Source organism: Malaclemys terrapin, chromosome 22 (assembly GCF_027887155.1).
Source record: "Malaclemys terrapin pileata isolate rMalTer1 chromosome 22, rMalTer1.hap1, whole genome shotgun sequence".
NCBI classification, from domain to species: Eukaryota; Metazoa; Chordata; order Testudines; family Emydidae; genus Malaclemys; species Malaclemys terrapin.
The window spans coordinates 10,899,362-10,924,741 of record NC_071526.1 but is presented as its reverse complement, the minus strand read 5'-3'; the positions used below and the strand labels follow the sequence as shown (position 1 = coordinate 10,924,741).

General features: G+C 47.8%; 1 protein-coding gene across 8 annotated transcripts; it reads left to right on the top strand.

Annotated features, from left to right (window-relative positions):
• Positions 1-2,546: 2,546 nt before the first annotated feature.
• Positions 2,547-24,523, top strand: MTFR1L (mitochondrial fission regulator 1 like). 8 transcript variants are annotated; one of them, XM_054011536.1, is made up of 8 exons: positions 2,547-2,722; positions 9,808-10,006; positions 10,109-10,244; positions 11,078-11,182; positions 11,956-12,065; positions 12,941-13,152; positions 17,302-17,611; positions 23,619-24,523. In XM_054011536.1, the coding sequence occupies exons 3-8, from the start codon at positions 10,155-10,157 to the stop codon at positions 23,722-23,724; spliced, it is 933 nt and encodes a 310-aa protein (XP_053867511.1). In that variant the 5' UTR covers positions 2,547-2,722; positions 9,808-10,006; positions 10,109-10,154; the 3' UTR covers positions 23,725-24,523. The 8 variants fall into 8 exon arrangements, 7 of the variants coding, with proteins under 7 accessions (XP_053867511.1, XP_053867515.1, XP_053867513.1 ...); XM_054011534.1 differs by having other exon boundaries at positions 2,720-2,800; XM_054011535.1 differs by lacking the exon at positions 2,547-2,722 and adding an exon at positions 2,815-2,861.
• The last annotated feature ends 857 nt before the right edge of the window (positions 24,524-25,380 follow it).

Genomic DNA, 25,380 nt, shown 5'->3' with positions numbered 1-25,380 from the left:
ATACTGCCGTGCCTCAGATCCATGTGCTCTCATTCTTCCCAGGCAAAACTCCCTTTGCAGCTGCTAGAAGTTCAGCAGTCCGACACCTACATTGGAATATTGCTGTCCACTCTGAAGGTCACCAAGAATAGTAGAAGGAACAGACTATGAAAGTTCTGGAACTGACAAAGGAATCCTAGAACAAAGCCCATTTTTTGAGGCGACTGACTCTCCTGTAGCCTGGAGATGGATAGACTCAAATGCCAAGGTATTTAAAGTTTGGCTGGGTAAGGCCAAAATAGGCTATGTTGCCATAGAGATGGGATTGGAGTTGAGATGCGCTGACTCCTGGACCCTTCTTCATGGGACAACTAGCATGTTTGTGTCACTTTTCTGCCAATGGCTCTAATCTCTTCTTTAGCAACTGGCCTATGTCCAAAGCTCCACTGTAAAAGCAGGAAGAAAGTGAGTCAGGCAAGGTAAATTCCCTGTCGCAAACTGAATGTGCCTGGCTCCTCTCAGAGAGCTCTGGCCTGAAGGTTTACAGTAGTGGTGTAGTGGGGGTGAAGGACGTTCTGAAATGCTGTGTTGAGTGGCGATCAAACCCCTCACTGCTGAGTACCACCTAACAATCCAAAATCACTCTGCAGTGTGACCGTAAGCTAAATCATTCCAATCAGCTGTGAGAAGGCTCCTTGCAAGGTCAATAATGCTACTAAATTGCTACTACATATATACCTTGGCCTTCTGGTCTTTGATTAAAAATTGTTTGGGCAGTAGGAATTGGTGTGGCAATGGTATTTGAGAGCTCTGGTACAGCTGAGAGACTAGGTAACCTCCAGCATGGAGAAATCGATCTCTGTATGGGGTGGAGAGGAGGGATACATTTTGCATCGCTGAGTTGTGCACCTTACCTATGGGAGCACCAACCAGCCCTGGGCGAAGAATGTATCCTACCACAGGGATGTAGGTATCTGTGTGTTGGGGGGCATTGCTCCTGTCAAAACAGTATGCATCCTGATTTGGGTATTCCTTCAATGTGTCCCCTATAGTCATTCCTCACCCCAACCTGTCCCTGCATGTAGGCTTCTACCAAAGCCCTGGGTAGAAGGGAAGGAGCAAGGACAAGAGCAGCGTGCTGGGGTTGGGGCACTACTGAACCTGAAGGGGATCAGAGGGAGGTAGAGCTGGTTAGGAATTGTCCCATGAAAGAAACAGTTTAGTTGGAAAAGGTCAATTCATTAAACCACAAATGTTTTCTGGAAACATCACTTGGAACTACAGACATGTTCTGATTGAAACCTGTCTGGGTTCTGGATGGGCTGCTGGGAACCCTGGGTTTCTAGAGTCTGTGACTGGGGCAGCCCATTAGCCTGAGAGCTCCAGCTCTCAGTGGGGCTGGCTCCATGAGTCCCCAGACTCCAGCCCACTCCTCCCAGGAACTGGGCACGCGTGGCTGCTCCATTTGTTTTGGGGAAACAGTTTGATTTCTTTGGAACTGCCTCGTTTTGTTCCAAAACTGACTGAAAACTTTTGGGGAATTGCCAAGGGGACAGAAATTCTGATTTTTTGTTTTTTTTTACCAGCTCCACAAGAGGGATTCCTAGGGGTGGCCCCATGTCTCTGCCCCCCTACAGGATGATGGGGGTTCCTGAGGCTTCCCCCTGTGTCTCTGTACCCCTGCATAGGGTGAAGGGGGCTTCTTGGGGTAGGGTTGGCAGGCGTCCAGTTTTCGAGCGGAACACCTGGTTGAAAAGGGACCCTGCTGGCCACTGCCAACTGGGCCATTCAAAGTCCAGTTGGCGGCGCAACGGGCCCGGGGCTTAGGCAGGCTCCCTACCTGCCATGGCTCTGCGCTACTCTTGGATGCAGCCGCCAGATCCCTGTGGCCCCTAGGCACTGGGGCAGCCAGGGACTGGAAGGCTCTGCGTGCTGCCTGTGCCCCGAGTACTGGCTCCGCAGCTCCTATTGGCCAGGAACTGTGTGTGTGGGGGGGGTGCCAGCAGGTACCAAGGCAGCATGCACTGCACAGAGTTGCCTGGAGGCCACAGGGACATGGGGGCTGCTTCCTGGGAGATGCGGTAAGTGCTGCTGGCACCCACACCCCCTCTTGCACCCCAAACCCCTCATCCCTGGCCCTACCCCAGAGTCCACAGCCAGAGCCCCCCCCCGAGTCCTCACCCCCAGCCGGAGTCCTGTCATCCCCCTCAGCCCCCTACTCCAGCCGGGAGCCCCCTCCTGAACCCCTCAGCTCCAGCCCCGAGCCCATACCCCACCTCCCTGCCCCAGCCTGTGAAAGTGAGGGAGGGAGGGAGGTGGATGCAGCAAGTGGGGGGGGAGGGGGTGGGCAGAGGCGGGGCCTCAGAGAAGGGGCGGGGCGGGTGATTAGAAAGTTGGCAGCCCGCGGCCCCTGGATCTCTGCCCCAAGGAGAACGGGGGGGGGGTTTGCTGGGGGGACCCTCTTGTCTCCGCCTCTCTCCCAACCCCCCCCCCCCCGTTGCTAGGGCCCCTCCCTCGGGGCGGAGTCAGCTTCAGCCCCCGCCCCACAGAGCCCCGGGACGTCTCGCTGTGACGCCACCACGCGCAGGAGAGCCCATGCGACCCCGGCCCGGAGCGGTGGCTCACGGGAGGGGGCGGAGTCACTCGCCCCCAGCAGCAGCCGGCGGGGCGGAGGCGCCACGCTCCGGCTAACCCGGAGGGACGCGATGCTGCGCAGGCGCATAGGGACGAGGCGCTCTCGGAAGTAAGTCGGGACAGCTGCCTGAGTCGGTTATCGCGTTCTACTTCCGGGTCAGGGCCCGATGCCTCACCGGAAGCGGAGGTGAGACGGGAAGAGGCGGCGGCGGCACCACTGGGGGGTTCCTCCGTGTAGAGAATTTCAGGTGGGGGTGGAGGGGTGCGGAGGTCAGGTAACCGCAGGGGGTGGGGAGCTGGGGGGTCATTGCAAGGGGAGGGGCATGGAGGGTGGGGGAGCTGGGGGTGATTGTAACGGGGGGAGGGGGAATGGAGGGTAGGGGGGAGCTGGGGGTGATTGTAACGGGGGAGGGGGAATGGAGGGTAGGGGGGAGCTGGGGGTGATTGTAACACGGGAGGGGGAATGGAGGGTAGGGGGGAGCTGGGGGTGATTGTAACACGGGAGGGGGAATGGAGGGTAGGGGGGAACTGGGGGTGATTGTAACACGGGAGGGGGAATGGAGGGTAGGGGAGGGGGAGCTGGGGGTGATTGTAACGGGGGGAGGGGGAGCTGGGGGTGATTGTAACGGGGGAGGGGGAGCTGGGGGTGATTGTAACGGGGGAGGGGGAGCTGGGGGTGATTGTAACGGGGGAGGGGGAGCTGGGGGTGATTGTAACGGGGGGAGGGGGAGCTGGGGGTGATTGTAACGGGGGGAGGGGGAGCTGGGGGTGATTGTAACGGGGGGAGGGGGAATGGAGGGTAGGGGAGGGGGAGCTGGGGGTGATTGTAACGGGGGGAGGGGGAGCTGGGGGGAGCGGGGAGCTGGGGGTGATTGTAACGGGGGAGGGGGAATGGAGGGTAGGGGGGAGCTGGGGGTGATTGTAACGGGGGAGGGGGAATGGAGGGTAGGGGGGAGCTGGGGGTGATTGTAACGGGGGAGGGGGAATGGAGGGTAGGGGAGGGGGAGCTGTGGTTGATTGTAACGGGGGGAGGGGGAATGGAGGGTAGGGGAGGGGGAGCTGGGGTTGATTGTAACGGGGGGAGGGGGAATGGAGGGTAGGGGAGGGGGAGCTGGGGTTGATTGTAACGGGGGGAGGGGGAGCTGGGGGTGATTGTAACGGGGGAGGGGGAGCTGGGGGGAGCGGGGAGCTGGGGGTGATTGTAACGGGGGAGGGGGAATGGAGGGTAGGGGGGAGCTGGGGGTGATTGTAACACGGGAGGGGGAATGGAGGGTAGGGGGGAGCTGGGGATGATTGTAACACGGGAGGGGGAATGGAGGGTAGGGGGGAGCTGGGGGTGATTGTAACACGGGAGGGGGAATGGAGGGTAGGGGGGAGCTGGGGGTGATTGTAACACGGGAGGGGGAATGGAGGGTAGGGGGGAACTGGGGGTGATTGTAACACGGGAGGGGGAATGGAGGGTAGGGGAGGGGGAGCTGGGGGTGATTGTAACGGGGGGAGGGGGAGCTGGGGGGAGCGGGGAGCTGGGGGTGATTGTAACACGGGAGGGGGAATGGAGGGTAGGGGGGAGCTGGGGGTGATTGTAACACGGGAGGGGGAATGGAGGGTAGGGGGGAGCTGGGGGTGATTGTAACACGGGAGGGGGAATGGAGGGTAGGGGAGGGGGAGCTGGGGGTGATTGTAACGGGGGAGGGGGAGCTGGGGGTGATTGTAACGGGGGGAGGGGGAGCTGGGGGGAGCGGGGAGCTGGGGGTGATTGTAACACGGGAGGGGGAATGGAGGGTAGGGGAGGGGGAGCTGGGGTTGATTGTAACGGGAGGGGACATGGAGGGTAGGGGAGGGGGAGCTGGGGGTGATTGTAACGGGGGGAGGGGGAGCTGGGGGTGATTGTAACGGGGGGAGGGGGAGCTGGGGGTGATTGTAACGGGGGGAGGGGGAATGGAGGGTAGGGGGGAGCTGGGGGTGATTGTAACACGGGAGGGGGAATGGAGGGTAGGGGAGGGGGAGCTGGGGTTGATTGTAACGGGGGGAGGGGGAGCTGGGGGTGATTGTAACGGGGGGAGGGGGAGCTGGGGGGAGCGGGGAGCTGGGGGTGATTGTAACACGGGAGGGGGAATGGAGGGTAGGGGGGAGCTGGGGGTGATTGTAACGGGGGAGGGGGAATGGAGGGTAGGGGGGAGCTGGGGGTGATTGTAACACGGGAGGGGGAATGGAGGGTAGGGGAGGGGGAGCTGGGGGTGATTGTAACACGGGAGGGGGAATGGAGGGTAGGGGAGGGGGAGCTGGGGGTGATTGTAACACGGGAGGGGGAATGGAGGGTAGGGGAGGGGGAGCTGGGGGTGATTGTAACACGGGAGGGGGAATGGAGGGTAGGGGAGGGGGAGCTGGGGGTGATTGTAACACGGGAGGGGGAATGGAGGGTAGGGGAGGGGGAGCTGGGGGTGATTGTAACGGGGGGAGGGGGAGCTGGGGGGAGCGGGGAGCTGGGGGTGATTGTAACGGGGGAGGGGGAATGGAGGGTAGGGGGGAGCTGGGGGTGATTGTAACACGGGAGGGGGAATGGAGGGTAGGGGGGAGCTGGGGGTGATTGTAACACGGGAGGGGGAATGGAGGGTAGGGGAGGGGGAGCTGGGGGTGATTGTAACGGGGGAGGGGGAGCTGGGGGTGATTGTAACGGGGGGAGGGGGAGCTGCGGGGAGCTGGGGGTGATTGTAACACGGGAGGGGGAATGGAGGGTAGGGGAGGGGGAGCTGGGGTTGATTGTAACGGGAGGGGACATGGAGGGTAGGGGAGGGGGAGCTGGGGGTGATTGTAACGGGGGGAGGGGGAGCTGGGGGGAGCGGGGAGCTGGGGGTGATTGTAACACGGGAGGGGGAATGGAGGGTAGGGGGGAGCTGGGGGTGATTGTAACACGGGAGGGGGAATGGAGGGTAGGGGAGGGGGAGCTGGGGTTGATTGTAACGGGGGGAGGGGGAGCTGGGGGTGATTGTAACGGGGGAGGGGGAGCTGGGGGGAGCGGGGAGCTGGGGGTGATTGTAACGGGGGAGGGGGAATGGAGGGTAGGGGGGAGCTGGGGGTGATTGTAACACGGGAGGGGGAATGGAGGGTAGGGGGGAGCTGGGGATGATTGTAACACGGGAGGGGGAATGGAGGGTAGGGGGGAGCTGGGGGTGATTGTAACACGGGAGGGGGAATGGAGGGTAGGGGGGAGCTGGGGGTGATTGTAACACGGGAGGGGGAATGGAGGGTAGGGGGGAACTGGGGGTGATTGTAACACGGGAGGGGGAATGGAGGGTAGGGGAGGGGGAGCTGGGGGTGATTGTAACGGGGGGAGGGGGAGCTGGGGGGAGCGGGGAGCTGGGGGTGATTGTAACACGGGAGGGGGAATGGAGGGTAGGGGGGAGCTGGGGGTGATTGTAACACGGGAGGGGGAATGGAGGGTAGGGGGGAGCTGGGGGTGATTGTAACACGGGAGGGGGAATGGAGGGTAGGGGAGGGGGAGCTGGGGGTGATTGTAACGGGGGAGGGGGAGCTGGGGGTGATTGTAACGGGGGGAGGGGGAGCTGGGGGGAGCGGGGAGCTGGGGGTGATTGTAACACGGGAGGGGGAATGGAGGGTAGGGGAGGGGGAGCTGGGGTTGATTGTAACGGGAGGGGACATGGAGGGTAGGGGAGGGGGAGCTGGGGGTGATTGTAACGGGGGGAGGGGGAGCTGGGGGTGATTGTAACGGGGGGAGGGGGAGCTGGGGGTGATTGTAACGGGGGGAGGGGGAATGGAGGGTAGGGGGGAGCTGGGGGTGATTGTAACACGGGAGGGGGAATGGAGGGTAGGGGAGGGGGAGCTGGGGTTGATTGTAACGGGGGGAGGGGGAGCTGGGGGTGATTGTAACGGGGGGAGGGGGAGCTGGGGGGAGCGGGGAGCTGGGGGTGATTGTAACACGGGAGGGGGAATGGAGGGTAGGGGGGAGCTGGGGGTGATTGTAACACGGGAGGGGGAATGGAGGGTAGGGGGGAGCTGGGGGTGATTGTAACACGGGAGGGGGAATGGAGGGTAGGGGAGGGGGAGCTGGGGGTGATTGTAACACGGGAGGGGGAATGGAGGGTAGGGGAGGGGGAGCTGGGGGTGATTGTAACGGGGGAGGGGGAGCTGGGGGTGATTGTAACAGGGGGAGGGGGAGCTGGGGGGAGCGGGGAGCTGGGGGTGATTGTAACACGGGAGGGGGAATGGAGGGTAGGGGAGGGGGAGCTGTGGTTGATTGTAACGGGAGGGGCCATGGAGGGTAGGGGAGGGGGAGCTGGGGGTGATTGTAACGGGGGGAGGGGGAGCTGGGGGTGATTGTAACGGGGGGAGGGGGAGCTGGGGGGAGCGGGGAGCTGGGGGTGATTGTAACACGGGAGGGGGAATGGAGGGTAGGGGAGGGGGAGCTGGGGTTGATTGTAACGGGAGGGGACATGGAGGGTAGGGGAGGGGGAGCTGGGGTTGATTGTAACGGGAGGGACCATGGAGGGGGAGCTGGGGGTGATTGTAACGGGGGGAGGGGGAGCTGGGGGGAGCGGGGAGCTGGGGGTGATTGTAACACGGGAGGGGGAATGGAGGGTAGGGGGGAGCTGGGGGTGATTGTAACACGGGAGGGGGAATGGAGGGTAGGGGAGGGGGAGCTGGGGGTGATTGTAACGGGAGGGGACATGGCAGGGATAGAGAGTGTGGGGGGTTGGGGGGGAGCAGCGTAACTGGACGTATGTATGCAGGGGGAGGTGTTTCACTCTCAGGTATTGCCTCTGCTACTTTGGGCTTCTGTGTAAAGTGGGTGAGAGACTGAGAGTCCCCGGTCTGGATTGGGGGGAATACAAGACCTTGCTAAGAACATCCCCCACTCGGTCTTTCTGCAAACCTTTCCTTCTCTAGTGCTGCCCTTGCTGGGTTTTCAACAGCAGGGAGGTCTCCTCGGGAAGCAGGTCACTGTCATCACCCCCATTTTATAAATGGTGAAGCTAATAATCTGCGGTAACAGTTGACAAACAGAGGCTCCTGCTCTAACCACTAGGCTACATTCCCTCCCAAAGCTGGGACTAGAATCCAGGAGTTCTGGCTCCTGATTTGACACTGAACCACTTCACCGCACTCCCTCTCTAATTCATCTTGCCCAGTATTTTTTTAGTTGGAATTAAAGCTGCATCACTAATAGTCTCTGATTCTCTCCCTAACACAGACATGTACATTCCAGTTGCCTGTTAATTTTCATATCACTTCCCCAAGGGTCCCTAACAGTAAAATGCACTGTGTCATCATCATTAAATGTTTTTTAAATTAATACTATTAAAATAAAATTCCCCACTCAAACCAAAAAGGCCCCTTGCCCTACTTGGGACAAGGCTAGGAAAACCAATGGGCCTGGCTTTCTCTGATGGGCATCATGAGTTTCTTGGATCACTGTAACTCAAGAGTGAAGCTTGAGTGGTTTGTAGCATCTCTTAAGACATGGGAGGTTTCTCTTCAATTTTGGGAGCAGCTGAGCTTATCCTGGAGCAATAGATTTCAATCTCTGTACTGCGGTTGTTGTCAATTCCTCTTTGGCTTCTCCCCGATTGATTACTCTGTGGGCTCCTGGGTACACCAATGTTTGTACTCCTGTGTAAATGACCTGAACCGGGGACAGTTAATGGTGGTTCTGTGCAGGCTGAAGAACACTTTGGCAGTGCCCCTCTCTGTCATGCGTAGTTATTTTTGGTTGACTGAACTGTGATACTGTCAGCATATGTCACTTTTAGCTGACCTTGGCTCAGTATGGAGGAGGGCTGTCGTGGCTTGTTTTCTCTACATGGCTGATGTTTATATGTCCTTTACCACACTTGTTGCTCTTGAGCCACCAATTTTGTGGTATTCACTGATTGAAAAAAAGGTGGTGATTTTATCACCACAAACCTGAGGTGAACTTGTATTTGTATATGAAGGCACCTGGATGCTACGGTGACTGCCGATCTTATTAGAGACAGTTGCTTGCTTCATGAAGTTCTCCATGTCATTCCTATGGTACTAATGTTACTGCAAGGGATAAAAATGGACTACGGCAAATTAACCCCCCTCCCATGAGAAATCAAGGAGAGGAAATGAGCAGGGGGGAGAAAAATCCCTTTCAGACAACTAACTGCTAACGCTCAAGAGGCCTGCTTACCTTAGGGAGACATGTCAGTTTAAATGCCTTTTTTGGCTTCTCTTTGGATCTTGGCATCTTCTAGCTGCTGACCTCTGTTGTTTCGCTGGTGATTGTTAAAACATCTTTGGCGTGTTTGAATATGAGGAGCTTAAAGGGACACCATCGGCTGAAAGATAGTCAACTTCAAAAACCTGAGTTAGCTGTATTTCCAAGTATACGCCTACCCCTGAGCACCCCCCAGCCAGTCCCTATGGGTTTCTAATCACATTTTACTATATTTAAATACCCCTCTCTCTGTTGTTGTGTGAGAGATTCCCCCACCCCACCCGTAACTAACCAGTGGAACTGACTGTACATCTGACAGGATTTTGTCTAAAGTTGACAAAACAGTGTGGGGGAATTATTCTCCTCTGTGTCCATTACTAGAGGATTCTCTTCCATCTGGCCTTGAGGATGCTTGAGACCCATGAAACTGCCAAAGCTTAATGTTTTTGGATGGTGTCATACTCCCCCCCCTCCCCCCCCCCCCCCCAGGTTCCCCTACCAGTAAGTGGAACATTCTGATCCTGTGATGTGGGTAGTACAGTGTTCAACTGCCTTCAACTGGCAGTTTCTTTGTCACTACTAGCAGGAGAGGAGCTCCCCTCTAGCTGCTCCTGTGGGTTGGGGTGGGGGTGTTATTTTTCTGCCTTTGTTCTTTCCACCCCCTGGGGAGTGGGAGTTTAGATGTGCAAGGGATGAGAGTCAGAGGGCCTGTCTTTACAGAACCATGCTAAAGACATTTCTTATCCCCTTTATCTTCCTGAAACCCTGCCCTGTTCCCACCTACCTCTAAGGAGCTCAAATAAGAGATGCCTCAACTTACCCACCTATCCTTATTTGGGAGGCAAGTGCCATGGCTAAAAAGGAGAAACTGCCAGTCACCATGGTAACTTCATGGCAGAGCTAAGAGTAGAACCCAGGAGTCCTAACATCCAGTCTGGCTCTTCAACCATGTGATTACATACTCTCCTTAGTTCATTTTGTGCATTACTTCTCAGCTGGGATTAAAACTGCTTTTTGAGGAAGGCTGCATGGTTACCTCTATTCAAGGTCCAGAAGTATTGAGTTCAGAAGGACAACATCCCACTTGATATTCACCTCAGCTGTAAGAGTGGCAGAATTCCTTGGCCTTAGGGGCCTGTCTTAAAATCACTGCATGCCCAAAAAAGGGCCATGTTAACTACTCTTCTGATAAAGGTAGAGCTCTTTGTAAAGTTGACTTAGATATTGATGTTTAAATACACAAATGCAGAACTTGTCCACATCTAGGCTCATTGTGTTGTGTTTTTATTTTTTTAGTGAGAAAATCTGTGTACATCAAGGTGAAATAATATGAAGCTGCCTTATGTTTCTTGGCGTTACGATTTTCATCTCTGATTTAATTATTCATCCAGTTTGGGAACCTTCTCTACAGCCTGAGATGGAAACAGAGTCAGTAAGTACAACATCTCTTTGAAAAATACTTAATTATGCAGAGCCAGGGGATCCCAAAACTTCTCATTCTGCAGAACGCGAATGAGAGAGAGACTCATTTGTCATCTCCCTTCCCAGTACCCCTAACCTTTATTGCTCGTGTAAAAGCTGCAAGGATGCCATTTCATGTACTCACTATCTACTGGGTTTTATTATATATAAAATTTAGCTATTCTGTTTGAATGGTGAGATTACAAATACATTAAAGAACTTCTTGTTATACCATAAAACAAGTGTTGCTTTGGCTTTCAAATCTGTATTATAGGAATTGGTGCATTTATAGCCTAGTGATTCAATTTATTATTTAATATATGGATAAACAATTTAAATTTAAAACCACCACTGTCAGGTATCTTCGGTCCAAAATATAGACGTTGTGTGTCTTACAAAAAAGTTTTATCAACCAACTATTAATGGGGAGTTTTGCATGAATTGAAAAATAAGCTTGTTTGGATTTAAACATTTACCTCCAGAGTTTGCCAAAGTCTAGAAGACGACTATAAACAGACATGAAACTGACTAAGGAGGTGATTTTCAAAGGCACAAATACCAGTTCGGCACCTCACTTCCTTTCATTGACTTTCATGTGTGTAAAGGTAGACATGGGTTTGTAGAAAATAAATATTGGTACTTGCTGGTACTCTTAACTTTTTATTCTTTTAAAAATAGCTAAAAGAGGTGCCATAGGTTTGAATTTAGTTTATATGGTGGCTCTCGCCACTTTCAGAAGCTGCCTTTTAAAATCTAATCTTTCTTTATTTGAACTATTTGATAAAATGTTGTCTTGATTATCAGACTATCCCAATTTGGCAGAACAAACCCCATGGCTCATCACGCAGTGTTGTCAGGAGGATTGGGACAAACCTTCCTTTAAAACCCTGTCCTAGGGCATCCTTTGAGGTAAGGGGATGCATAAGAGAGTCTGCAAATATATGCAGGACTTTTCAGTTCTTTAGCAACAGAAGTAATTCTGATTTGCCGTTCTTTCCCATAGCAAAGTAAAGTATTTTTGAAATTGGAAATGCACCACATGCAGCCAATAGGATTGTATAAATTATCTGTTTTAACCATTTTAATTCTTCCTAGTTTTTGTAAATCCCTGAAATGATCAGTGGCAATTTGGGGACAACATGTTCTATACAATCATGCCAGCAATCGGGAAGGAGTGTGAGCTAATGATTAGAGGGGACTGAATCCAAACTTCTGGGTCCTATTCCCAGCTGAGTCACTAACTGAGTGTGGGACCTCGGGCAAGTCGCTTAACCTCCCTGTGCCTCTGTTTCCCAAACCATAATAGGAGGCTCATGATACATGCCTACCTCATTGGGTGTTTGAGAGTTAGCTCAATAATGGTATTGCTTTGTAGCTGAAAAGTGGTGTTCATGTGCTCACTAATTTTTCCTTTTGGCTGCATTTCAGGCAATAGTGCGTATATTTTTGCAGGTGCATTTGCCAGTTTTATGATGCACATCAAAAAAGCTGAGGACAGTTTCATAAACACACACAGCATTTCATGTACTGGTTTATCTGAATCTATCTACCCTGGCTCCGTACAGTGAAGACTCAGCTATGAATCTGATGCAGAGAAGGCTTCGTAATCTTTAAATTGTACCAAACACATTAAACAGAACAAAACTATTGTATGTATTATAATGTCACTATGTTCTTCCTAGGTTCTACCAAACATTTCAGATCTGTATCTAAATGATGCACCTCCAGTCCCCACTCTGGCAGATATTGCATGGATAGCGGCAGATGAAGAAGAAACGTATGCTAGAGTCAGGTATTTTTACTTTTTCTCACCTAATAGCTTTCCGTTCTTCCATTCTTCCTGTACAGCGACTTGTTTTGTGAAAGATAAAACAGTAACTGATCAAATGCTCATAATTTCTAGTCACTTGAGTTGTTCTGGTGAGATGCCGATTGATTGATTGATTTTTATTGAAAGTTGTTCTACAGAGAGGAGGGATGAGAAGTTTTGGCCAAGGACACTAGGGCAAACTCTTACAGAAAATGCCAGGAGATACTTAACGTTCAAGAAGAGTGGCTAGGCTCTTAGTTTTTAAGATCGTAATTGAAAGACCTCCACCTAGTAAACTACATGGTGCTCAGGATATCTACCTCAGAAGGATGAAGGGCTGTCATATCCCTTCTGGGATTCATACCTGTTTGTCCAGAGAGTCCACTTCTATCCATTTCACTTTTTGAAGCTCTGGGGCAGGCCAGTAACTTTAATATTAACGTGTCTTGTGAAAAATAAAATGCAGTCCCTTTGCAGTCTGAAAAACTATGTAATGGGGACAGGTGACGCCCCCATGCACACACAATCTCAAATGCCGCTCCATTGCATAGAAATGTAAACCAGCCAGCAGAGAGGAATATCCTGCTGGCCTCCAGGTTAACGCTCTAGACTGAAAGTTCAGAGGCTTGCTTTTTTGTTCCTGCCTCTGCCACAGACTTTGGGCAGCAGTTTCTGTGCCTCATTTTCCTCCTTTGTAGAACAGGGATAATATCTACCTCCCCCGAGTATCCTGATTCATTGTTTGTAAAATGCTTTGCAGTTCTTGGGTGGCAGGCTGTGGAAATACAAAACCTTATTGCTTGAGTGGGGTCTGTTCCGTTTGTGTGACTGATGGGCTTTTGTGCTGTACTTTTTAGGAGTGACACACGCCCATTGAAGCACAAGTGGAAGCCCAGCCCGTTCTTTGTGATACAGCGAAACGCTTCAGTCCCCAACTTGAGAAAGCAGGAAGAGAAGCTGCTGGTCTTGAAGAAACCTGGTTTACCGGCCCTCAGTCGGACGACAGAGCTTCAAGATGAGCTGAGTCTCCTGCGGAGTCAAATAGCTAAAATTGTAGCTGCAGATCCAGGTAGGAACATAACAGTCCTTCTTCTCGAACAATAAAAGGCTTGAGACTGTGAACAGTGATTCCGCTATAAAAAGCAGTACTGGTCCAATACATTGCCAGTATTCTGGCTTTTTGCATAAAAATGCAAGACAATAGATATTTTGTCTTCTTTGGATCCCTCTCTCTAGTATGTGCCTTAGCGATCTAATCCAATATATACGTTTGTAATGGTCCAGACAGCTCATTGTTACAACTACAGCTGAGTTGAGCATCCTAGGAGTTTATTGACTAGTGAGGATCAGCATGGTTATCATCTCCCATTGCTTTCTAAGAGCTGGCAGTGGCTTAAATGGAATACAGCCATTTCTAGCATCCATGTAGTGGAACACAAATGACATAAATGGCTAGACTTATAGAATTCATAATGGCTGAGTACATTTCTTCCCTCCCCTTGTTGGTGCAATGTCATCTGTGATGTCAACAGAATGAATGGTATTGTTTGTACGTATTGGCATTTGTTTGATTAGAAACCTCTCCCCCCTCCCCCCACACACTTATTTTTAAAATAAGTGCAACCAAAATCAACTTACTGTACTGGAGATGGTGGGGGAGGGTGTTGAGTTTCCAGACTGGGTGCCTCCCATTGAATGAAAACGTTGGGGATTTAGTCTTGTCATTCTTGCCCCCAGGCCTGTTGTTGGTGTTTAAAAAGGGTTCTTTTCCTGTGTTTCTTTGGGAGTGTGATGTAAGTGTTCTGGTTTTTCGTGACCAGAGATGAGTACTAATTGATCTCGGGCCACTTACGCTTTTTGAGAAGAGGCCAGCTGGAGTTCACAGATTAATAGATTATAAAGCCAGAAGGGACCATTGTGATCATCTAGTCTGATCATGTGCACATCATCTTCTTGAATTAATTCTAGCTGGTTAACTGCTCCTGTCGTAAACACACTGATTTTAGTTGTGTTTTAAGCTAAAAAAATGCAAGTAAATTTAATGTGAAAGAGGAAATTCCACCCTTCAATTTGCTCTTATGGTCTAGCTTCTGCTGGGTGGCTCTGGAAGTAAACAGGATGCTATGTTTGGTGAAACTCCAGAGTACACTGTGGCATCACATGCTTGTCCGTACTGCTGACCAATCAGTCACAGAGCTGTGCAAGACCAGAAGTAGTCTTGGGGCCTTGTCAATCTTACAACTTCAAAACCTTTTGAAAGTAGAAACTTGGCTCATTACTGGAACTTGAACCTTCTCCAAAACAGCTTCTCTTGTACGAAGCTGCTGCATGTTATTCATGTGCAGTGCACTTGAACTGTTGGTGTACAACCAAGGTATAAAGGGAGTGGTTATGATTTGGCTTTCTGTCAATGGCATAAAAGGGGCAAAAATTGTAACTTTTTGTATGGCAAAAAATGCGAAAGCCTTTTCCATTTTTAAATAAAATGTCATAACACTATCTTAAATACTGCTTTGTCATGGAAAATTGTCCTAAGTGAAATATTCTTTATTCTGCAATTAAACATAGTTTACTTTTTTTTAAATTTAAAACCCAGGGCACTCTTCCATACTCGACTAGAGAACCAAATCTAATCCTTCAGGGAGAAGGAGACAGTTGAGTAGGGTGACACTTGTATGAAAAATACCTTGTGTCGTGGGATCTGTCATAAGTCAGAGCTGTGACAAATTTACAGCCTTATAAACAATATAAGCCATTGCTTATACACCTCTACCTCGATATAACGCTGTCCTTGGGAGCCAAAAAATCTTACCACGTTATAGGTGAAACCGCGTTATATCGAACTTGCTTTGATCCGCCGGAGTGCACCGTGCTGCTTTACCGCGTTATATCCAAATTCGTGTTATATCAGGTCGCGTTGTATCGGGGTAGAGGTGTAGTTAGTTCCATTCCAAGGGGAGACACTTACTCATTACATCCTCAGACTATACTGGATTTAGTTTGAATGTTGGCCTCTGCATTTCAGACATGAATTTTATGTATTAGGTTCAGCACATTCTAACTTATTATATCCATCTTTAATATATCAGATGCCCACTTGGAATACTTAGGATGTTTTTGTCTGGATCACAATTAATTTTTAAATGAGATGCGGTACAAAGTAGGCGATCTAGCATATCTATGATGATCCACTCAGGGCAGAATTGGCCACACGTTTATAGGTCCTAGTTACATTCACAGAATACTTAGGGGAGCACTTATCGAGGTGGAAACTGAGGCAGAGAGGTTCTCTGGGACAAGCAGTAAAGTGTGGGGGATTAATAATAGACTAGATTGTGGCTCTTGCTCTGAATACATGAGCCTTGTCTCATCCCCACTCCCCCCCTACGCCAGGTGATATTATTATATTTTTGTGTAGCTGCTTCACTGCAAACTCTGGTCCAGTCCAGGCATTGTTTTCCAAAGAGATTCACTCAGTGATTTCATGCATGTCGGAATTGTTCTTGCTGGTTATTTTGCTAGGAAACTCGGGCATTTTCCATGCATTCTTTCTTAGAGACAGACACACTCTGACATGGTGGTTGATACTATCTCACAGAAGATTAAGAATTTTTCTAAACTCTTCCAAGATACTTCATGGTCATATTTAGGTTGCATATGTAGAACAATAATTACTTTTTTCCTGATCTCTGGTGCATTTGTACTCTTACAAAAAGACAAAGCGCAGACGAAGGGGGAAAGGGATCTGTATGGAAAAACAATCCATAATTCAACACAGAATGTATTGTGCAGAGTCAGGTAGTTTAAGGGAAGTACATTTGCATCTTGTTGTCTATAAGCCATAAGGTATCAAAATACATACACACTAAAAGGCTGAAAGAACTCCAGGGGTGGGGAAGCCTTCTCACCAAGGTTCTTGGAGACCATGAAAGTGAAGGACATCTCCTCTTAGGAGATACTGTTACCCTCATTCTTCCTCCTTGTGTAAGATCCAAGAGGAGCAATTGAATTAGAAACAAAGAATGGAGAAAATATCATGTCTTGAGAGCAAGATATCGGATCAGTCATATAAACTGTTCAACTCACCTTTAAGTAGAGGAAGGTAATTGTGAGCGGATTAGAGGTCCACATGGGAAACACTGATCATATTTCTCTCTTCCCGCTCCTTCCCTGGCAATGTTCCCAAGTTTGTCAGCTCGTTTATAAGGGCCTTTTGCAAAGTCTACAGCGTGTTCTGATTTCAGTACTTTGGAATTATAATTGAGAAGATAGTTGCAGCCAAGTAATCTGATAATCCAAGCGATAACTACAGTTCTCAATCTCATTTTGGAGGTGTTGGTGGAAAGTAATAGGTACTGTGCAATTGGCTTTTATCTACATCAACAAAATGACTCTGATGGCTGGAAACTGAAAGCGAGTCTGTGCGGTTCTGTACGCTCCTTTCTGACACCGAAAAGGCCCTTCTAGAAGATGTGTATACTCTAACATGTTAAATAAATTAGGGAAAAATCCAAGGTCCCAAAGAGAATTGGTATCAGAATCAGAATTTAAAATGAAGGAGTTGCTAGTTCCCAGTCCTGTGTTCGTACTGTGTCGTGTAGAAATGCCTGAGATTCATGTGTAATGGGTTTTCAGAACAAAATGGAAAGGAAGCAACTTGGTAGAGGCATTGTGTAAGAGGGACAGCCCGGGTTAGAGGCCTGGGATGGTGCTCTAAGAGGAAGGCCCTGGATTAGAAGAGGAAGAATGGCCTTTTGGTTAAGGAATTCGACTGGGACCCAAGAGACCTTTGTTCTGTTCCCAGATTTCACAGATGTCTTGTTTGTCCTTAACCATATAACGTAATCTCTGTGCCTCGGTTTCCCACCTGTAAAATGGGTATACTACTTCCCTGGCTCCTAGGGGGCTTGTGAGGATAAAGTCTGTCTTTGCGAGATGCGTGGTAATATAGTGATGGAAGCTATATGTGTACCCAGATTTGTAGACAGAAGCATGGTATAAGAGGCAGTGGGGATGAGAGCTGTAACGGAGGGACGGGAGGGATGTGGGAAGCAGTGTGCATGTGGAGGGTAAAAGGGAAAGCCCTCCGTCATGTTTATTTTTGCATAACTTGGGGGAGGTTGGCCAAGATCTGAGCTTGATTTATATTCTACTGCTTAGAAAAATAAGGTGCTTTGGCACTAGTTTATGTATCTACATATATTGTTTTCTTTTTCAGCTTCCGCTTCATTAACGCCAGATTTATTATCTCCAGGAAGTTCAAATTTATCTTCTCCCTTACCTTGTTTTGGATCCTCATTCCAATCTACAACTTCCTTTGTCATTAGTGATATCACAGAGGAGGCAGAATTAGAAATTCCGGAGCTTCCATCAGTTTCCATGCTTTGTTCTGCAACCTCTGAATGTTGTAAACCAGAACCAAAGGATGTTGACGAGGAAGATTCTGTGTCTCTTTCGAAGGCCAGCAGTTTTGCAGACATGATGGGCATACTTAAAGACATTCATAGGATGAAACAGAACAAAGATTTGTAAGTCTTTCCTGAACCTCTTTTATTTTCTGCGTGAACGCTCCTGTCCTCTTTTTTTGTTTCAAAGCATTGTAGACACATTGAATGTTGTGTTCATCTGCTTGTCTTTCATGCTATAATCATGCTTTAGAAAGAAATATTTGTTGTACATTAGAACTGCTGATATTTCTAGATCTGTTTTATTTGCCTCCCAAATGATTGCCTTTGAGCCAAGGGTAGAAAACAATGGAGAGAGGGGGAGGTACTGCAAGTCTCCTAGCACACTGCTTGACAACTCTGCTTCAACCCATACACACCAAAAATCATCTTGCTTTTCTTACTGTTTAGCAAAATGTGTGGGGAGAGGAGACATCCATGAGTGAAGCCCTCTGAGACACTACCTTACTATTGTCAGATATCTGCACACCTCTCACCTCGAAGCTCTGTGTGCATTCCATGCAATATTTGATTAGGCAAACCGCCCACCTCATGCTTTTTTCCTCATAAGCGCTGTCCTGAAAGCAGATTTATCGTACTGTTGTCTTGTAACCTGGGAATGCCAAGTCACTGACATGCTTACCTGTGCATTGTCGGAGACAGGACCCTCCGCTGAAGAAATACCTTCTCTAATATCTCAGCTGGCCTTTGTACTGTCCTTGTTTCACATGGACGCCATGGAATTAGACTAATGATGCTCAGCCCTTTCACTAGCATGCTCCAAAATCCATGTGGTCACTTATATGGTATTGTGGGGAGCCCTATTCAATATCAGAATAAAGAACATTTTGAATCATCATTATGTTCCTTTATGAATTTTATGCCTAATCCAATTAAAGAGAAATGTAATTCTCTGGCACCAAACAAAACTGAAATATACTCTGTACAGCTCAGTCTGCACTGAAGTATCATTGCTCTCAAATTTTCCAAAGAAATATTATTCAGAAGTGGAAATTTATCCCTCCTCCATTATATAATTCCTGCCATTAATCTTTCTGGAGGCTGGAGTAGGAGTCAGAGCTTAAATGAATTTCTCCCGATCATGAATACACTGGATATGTATCCTCTTTTGAATTGCAGATTGAAGTTTTTTCCTGCCTGTCCAAAGGAGCTTTTTTTGGCATCCTTTGCAATATTGATTTATCCCAGTCAAAGGAGATGGAATTTTCAAAAAAGTACTTGTCGTTTTGCAGGATTTAGTGGGGGTTGCATCAACGTCCGTTGTCAGGCATTAGGTAATTTAGTCTGCGATGTCGTATTTGGTAAATGTGAATCATCTTCTTTTGGTGATCGAAAGCCAGACTTTCTTCAGACTGTTAAATTTGAACCTCCATCAGAAATGGACTAAAACGTAGCTAAAGGGCCTACATTTGTTACACTTGTGCAACACAATATTTAACCCTAATTGAATAAATTCGTTTTCAAAAAGATAAAGTAAACTTCTCCTGGAAGATAAACTCTTGTGTGGAGGGAAATTGCCAAACACCTGGGGCATATTGGGCCTGGGGATCGTGCACTATGCAGAACAGCGCTGATCAGGGAAAGACCTGCAATGGAAGAGTCAGGAAGCTCATTCCCCATGTCAGAAGCTGCAGAGAAGACGGCTCTCACACCAGCATTCCCAGGATCACTGGGAAGGTGCTAGATGAATAGGGATTGGTGCTGAGGCATTTCACAAGGTCTTTGAGGCGGACTGGCGCAAATCCGTGGAGAGTTTTAGAAACCAGCATGGTGACTTTTTTAGGCTTAATCTTAAAATGACTGTTGAACTAGTGGATGCACTTGGTCGAGCAGCTTGGTTAGCGTGAGAATGCAGATAGCAATATTATCCCCATGCTGGACCTATTCAGTCATTTTGCATAGGGCAGTCCCTTCAACAGACATAGCTGAAGTCCTCTTAAAAGCTTGTCATGGGTGGGATGGGGGGGATTATGGTATAAGTGCTCGTATTTTGACTTTATGCCTCCCTGGCCAAAATGCATAGGGATAACTAATGATGAATGAAAAGGACTGTTTGTGGGATGTTTTACATCTTGTTCCTGAACCAGCCAAATAGAAGAATGCCACTGGGGTGAATATTGGGCAGGAGGGTAGGGAGAGAGAATGTCGGACACAACCTCTCCCTAGGATCAGCAGGAACGGAGCACTGCCACTGAGAACAAATCTAGGTGAAACTGTGCCCCTGCCTGTGACCGGAGGACTTGAAGACAACTGCAGGCTTTAACTCTTCCAGCAACTATCCTCCCCCGCTCCCCGTGCAGGGAAGGCTCTAGTGTGAACCCTCAGGGCATTTCAGATCAAGTTAAAGGACTTGTCCAGCACAGCAAGATTTGATGGTGTTGACATATACGCGGCTGGTTATGCAGATAGTTCTATACAAGGCATGTTTGACTTTCAGGGTAGCACCATCCTCATTTTTTCAGTCATTCTATTTCCCCAAATGAGATGGAATTGCATGATTCCCTAGGAAGTCAGTATACATCCACGTGAGCAGTAGGTGAGTCTCGTGCCGTGAATAGGCTCTGCGTAGGTGGGGGGCAGGTAGTCTGAGCCATGGGAATGGATGTACAGCCAGCCGTGATAACACACAGCTATGCAGAGGGTGGCACAGAGAAAAGGGCCCAATTTTCTTGCTGCTTGTTTATCAGCAGTGCCCATTGACTTCACTGGAAGTCACTCAGCTGCAGGGGGAGCAAGAGAATGGGACCAGTATAATTTTAGGGACTGGGGATACACATACACTGCTACGACCGTGCTGCTGTAGCGCCACAACATAGACACTTCCTGTGTCAATGGAAGGGGATTTTCTGTTGCTGTAGTTAATCCACCTCTCCAAGAGGTGGTAACTAGGTCGGAAGAAATTCTTCCGTCCACCTAGCTGCCTCTACACTGGGGTAGGTTGAGTTCACCATGGCACAACATTCTTCAAAGCCCTGAGCAACTTAACTAGATGGATCTTAATTTTTAAGTGTAGACCAGGCATGTATCTAATGGTTTATGCCTTTCTCCAAAGAAGGGGCTAGTTCTTCTCTAGGTAGCTATGTTCCAATGGCCTGATTCCATGAAGGGGCGGTATTACCAGTAACTATTAGCACAGACGTCTATAAAGTAGAATACAAATGACTTGTATGAGGATATCTAACAAATTCTATCCCACTGGGACTGGGTGGGCAGAGAGCAGGAAGAGCTCTGCTTTTCTGTTCTGCCAAGTTAGCCAAGGCCTGTTTCCCACAAGGAATAACTGCTTACCTGATTAACAGGAGAAGCTGAATCACATTGTATGCAAATTTATTTTAGTGTATTATTGATAGCTCTGTTTTCTTTTCCTGATGGGGTTCAGAATGAATGGCCCAGATGTTAGGCAAATACTGCGGTAGCAATAACAGGAATTGCCATGTCTCCAGTGGATTTACCAAAAGATAACGGCATTCATTTGTGGAAAGCTTGTGGTGATGTGTGTTTTCGCCAATGCTTCCTCTGAGGCTGTATAACCAAATCTATAACCATAGGCTTCACACCATGTATTGCTCTTGTCTGTCCCTCTATCTTAGCCTATTGCCTTGCCTCCAGTGTGTATAGTACATGCGCTTGGAGATGAGGGTTACAATATCTGAATGAGAGCTGGATGAATAGCCGAATAATGTATTCCATGTGACTTTGCAATTAACTGATGAACAATTGTCTTCATTGTTTGACCAGCACAAATTGATGATTGCCCTCCAGGCCAGCCCCATACCATGGTGACGTGCCATATATCTGACGAGAGTTAGTTGGGACTCCCTAATATGCTGTGGGGGGAGCAGCTTGTACCTCCCTGACTGGCTGAATGCAGCACTTACTTATTGTTGGCCTGGAGAACAATAACAAGACCCTAGAAGTCTAGATTTCTTGTGGTGAATTGCTGGGCTTGAATTGCCCAGCCCTAGAATCTAATTGATATGGCTTTTTGCTGTCTTATCTTGTTGACGTCAGTTCCGTATTTCACATAAAATGTTTAGTGAACAAAAACAAGTGAATGTGAAAAGATCGGGTGGGGTTATTCTTAGAACACCTGTTATTTCGCAGCTGATGTACGTTAATGAGTTGTGAAATATCCTTGCCACAGCCACCGATAGTAAATGATCTCAGTCAGCTTAGAACTGATTATAGAGTCATTGATTTCTTTGAGGTTATTGTGGTGATCATATGGACATCCCAGCAGGAGCAGGTGTAGAAGCAGCATCATGGGTGTCTGACTCAGAAGAATCATGAAACAGCAAGAACTGAAGTTGTTTTCAAGAGGCAGCCTCCCTGGAGTCTGTCCCTCATCTGACCAGTTTCCCGAACTCAGATGGTACCAGAGCCAGCAGTATAAAGTGAATGTGTAAAAGGAGTTAAATGACCATTTTAATTTTTGTGGGTGGAGATGCCATTTACACCTAACAAGATGATTAAATCCATGCTTCTCTGATGCTCCTGTTTAGGAACTGGTGTTAAAACCCACAGCCTGGAAACTTCAGGAATGAGTATGAGCCACATTTGCATGTTTCCACCATTAAAATCAGAATAGAGCCCTTTTAATATCTGCTGCCTTTTGGAAAGGAATTGTCTGTGTAGTGTTCCAGCTGATCCGTTCATTCAGTGTGTGGTTAAAAACATTTAGCGTGAAGATCTGCTTTGAATGTGAGTACGTTTTTATAAGTCCTGGTCATGGGATTGATCTAATTCAGGTGTAATTGCGCATTAATTTGTCCATGATTACTTCCCTGGCTGTTGGAGTTCTTCAGTGGGAATTTCTAAAGAATCAAGATGCCGATATGTTGTTGGTTGAAGGTACCGCCTCTGCTGCTAGTTGCCTGGTGTCAGTTTTCTACAATAGCTGCTGGTTGTGCGCTGCTGCTGGAGGCTTGTTCTCTCCCTCTGATAGATTTCCCCCACAGCTCTTTTTGCTACCCATGGTGGGGATGAGCATTTTCCTTGTATTCAGTACAACTTCTGTCTTTATCGCTGCAGTCTCACTTTGCCTCTGCCCATCCAGCCTCTTCCTGCATCTGCTCTTGGCTTCCCTCCTACACCCATTGCCCTTTGGAAGCAGTTTATTGGAACTCTGGGTGATTTTGGATTCTCTTAAGCTTCCCCTGGTGGAGGAGTGGCTTCAGAAGTTCTTCCAAGTCCATGCTCTGAACTCTATCTACCTGTCTCTGCACTCGTATCAGAGGGATCCTGATTCTGGTGAAATCAGTGGAGTGTTTCTATCTACTGTCATGATTTAAAAGCTGGAGTTAAACAGTGCATTACAATTGTGGACTAAGGCCTGGCCCCTGCAGACACTTCACGTGGCACTGGGGGTTCAGGCCTGAAGCCATGGGTTACTTGTGAACTTCTTAAATCTAATCACTGAGTCTAGTAAAAGCTTTCAGTGCGTGGCTGCAGGTGTTTAAAACAAATACAGCAAACCGTAATTATTTTTTGCTTTAATCTAGTTAAAAATAATTGACTCTTCTAGAGTCACAATTATCATCCTCATAGATAATTGGTGGTTCCGTTTGAGTTCAAAGTAACGTCCTTTGGTTTTAATAAAGGAGGAGGACAGCCTGCATACTGCTTGTATTTTGTATATTCTTACCTGTGGTTAACCCTTCAGATTTAAAGCAGAGGGGTAGGGGGGAAATTAATGTAGGCTGGGATTTTTTACACCACATGGGGCATTTAGACTGCACAGTTTCCCCTTGAAAGTAATGGGAACTGTCTCTCCGTATTTCCTAGGCAGCTTGCAAAATGACAGCCTTAATGTACTACTCACTTTGTCTTCTATTCAATTTTTGCACTTTACCCAACTCTGACCGACTGTCAGGGTTCCCAGTGCTGCAGGGAAATGTTGAAATAAAAAAGGGGTTTCAGTGACACACAATTTTCTCATAATTTAGTTTATAAAACAATTTTTTAAACAAAATCCTAAAGCTTGGGCCTAGCAGAGACAGTGTCATCTACAGACTTTGGAGAATCTCTATCCAAATTGCTGTTAATACATTTAATTTTGTATCTCCATCAGGAACCGAACTTTATTGAAGGAGGAAGACCCGGCTGTTCTAATATCAGAAGTGTTAAGAAGAAAATTTGCTCTAAAGGATGAAGATGTAACCATGAAAGAAAACTGACTTTACACTTTCATTTAAATCTGTAAGCAAGTGTATCGTACTCCTGAGATTTTTCTCCACAGTAGCTGCCTTCCTAAGGATCAAACTTTTTTGCCTCTTTACTAATTAGAAATTATTTCTGCACTGGAAACTCATTCAAGAAAGCAACTGTGGATTTGCAGTGTTTTCCATGTCTCTAAAATATATAAAAACTTTTTAAGAAAAAGGACATTTTTCCACATAATTTGAAGCATTACTGGTAACAGTGTCTTCTACAGAGTGATGCGAGTGTTGCTAAATGAAGTTCTCTTCCCATCTGTGTTTTTCCCCAAGGTGACTTAAACTTGAATCATTCATTTGACTCATGATGGTCTTGTTGCAATATGACTAGCTAATTTATAATATAAATGGACATAAAGCATCTAATTCTTTCTCTATTCAGGGGAAGTCAGGTGCAAAGCTATCAATGAGAGTAAATTGCTTCTTCCTTCCAGGCTGTCAGTTTTTAGGAAGTTCTTATTGTATTGAGGGTGGTTTAAGAGCTTGCATTATTTCCTCAAAAAAGGATTCCATTTCCTAAAGTTTCTTCCACTTACTTTCCTGTCCCAAATGGGACAGGAGAAATTAAAATGAATTATCAGACCATTTAACCAAGCTCAATTTGCTAAACTGGTGTTGGCTGGTGAGTGACTTTTAAATAGTTTGTAATATTTGAAAGATCAAAATATCCCCGAGTCACATTACATAACACTTATATCCTGCCCTAAGGTAACTTGTCAAGAATTCCAGGTGTTTCATTAAAATGGTCTCTTTATTCAGATTAACTTTATTTTATTAATATAAGACTCAGTAAGAATTTTGCCTAGTTAATGTGATTTAAAATTTATCTACCGAATCATCAAAGCTAGGAGTTGAGTCCTGCAGAAAACCATGTGGGGAAAAGGAAAGGAGAGTTGAAGTGTCATTCTGTGCTAATGTCTCTCAGCTGTATTCAAGCTCGATGATGATTCCTTTATATAAATGGATCCCTATATGTGGTTCTCCAATGATAGTTGCAGGTTGCCTTGATAGTCTCAGCTTGCTAACAACTGTGCTGGGTTTTTTTGAGGATTGGTATTATCTGTCCGCTTGTACTGGTATCTGAAACATTGTTCATAGAAGAGTATCAGTGTCTTGAGCCGCAGCAATTGTTTTGGGCTGTTTCTGCTGCAGCAAAGGGCATGGATCACTGTACTCCATGTTGACTCAACTTGACTTCTGTGTGCCAGCAATCACTTGGTCCTGCGGCTCCCTCGTCCTGGTCTCTCCTGTGTTGCTTTTGAGCAGCTGGTGCTTTCTTGTGAAGTCACTCTACTGTCCTTGCAACTTAGCAGAGAATTGAAAAGTCAGCGCATGCCTGTTTAAACTACTGTCAGGAATGTGTTGAGTGAGCAGCTCTCATAATATACTTGTGCTGTAGGAAAATATACACTACAATTTTGTTCTGCCTGAAACACATCACATACAGTTGATATCTAACCCCATTCGTTCTGACTTATCACCAGTGCTGTAATGGGATTGTCAGGCTTGATTTGTGTCGGTTGTAGGATGGGATAGGATAACGGGGAGGACTGGCTGGTACATATTTTAGTCCTTGGTGTGGAATGATAATTCTGAAGATGCATTGCACAATTCTAT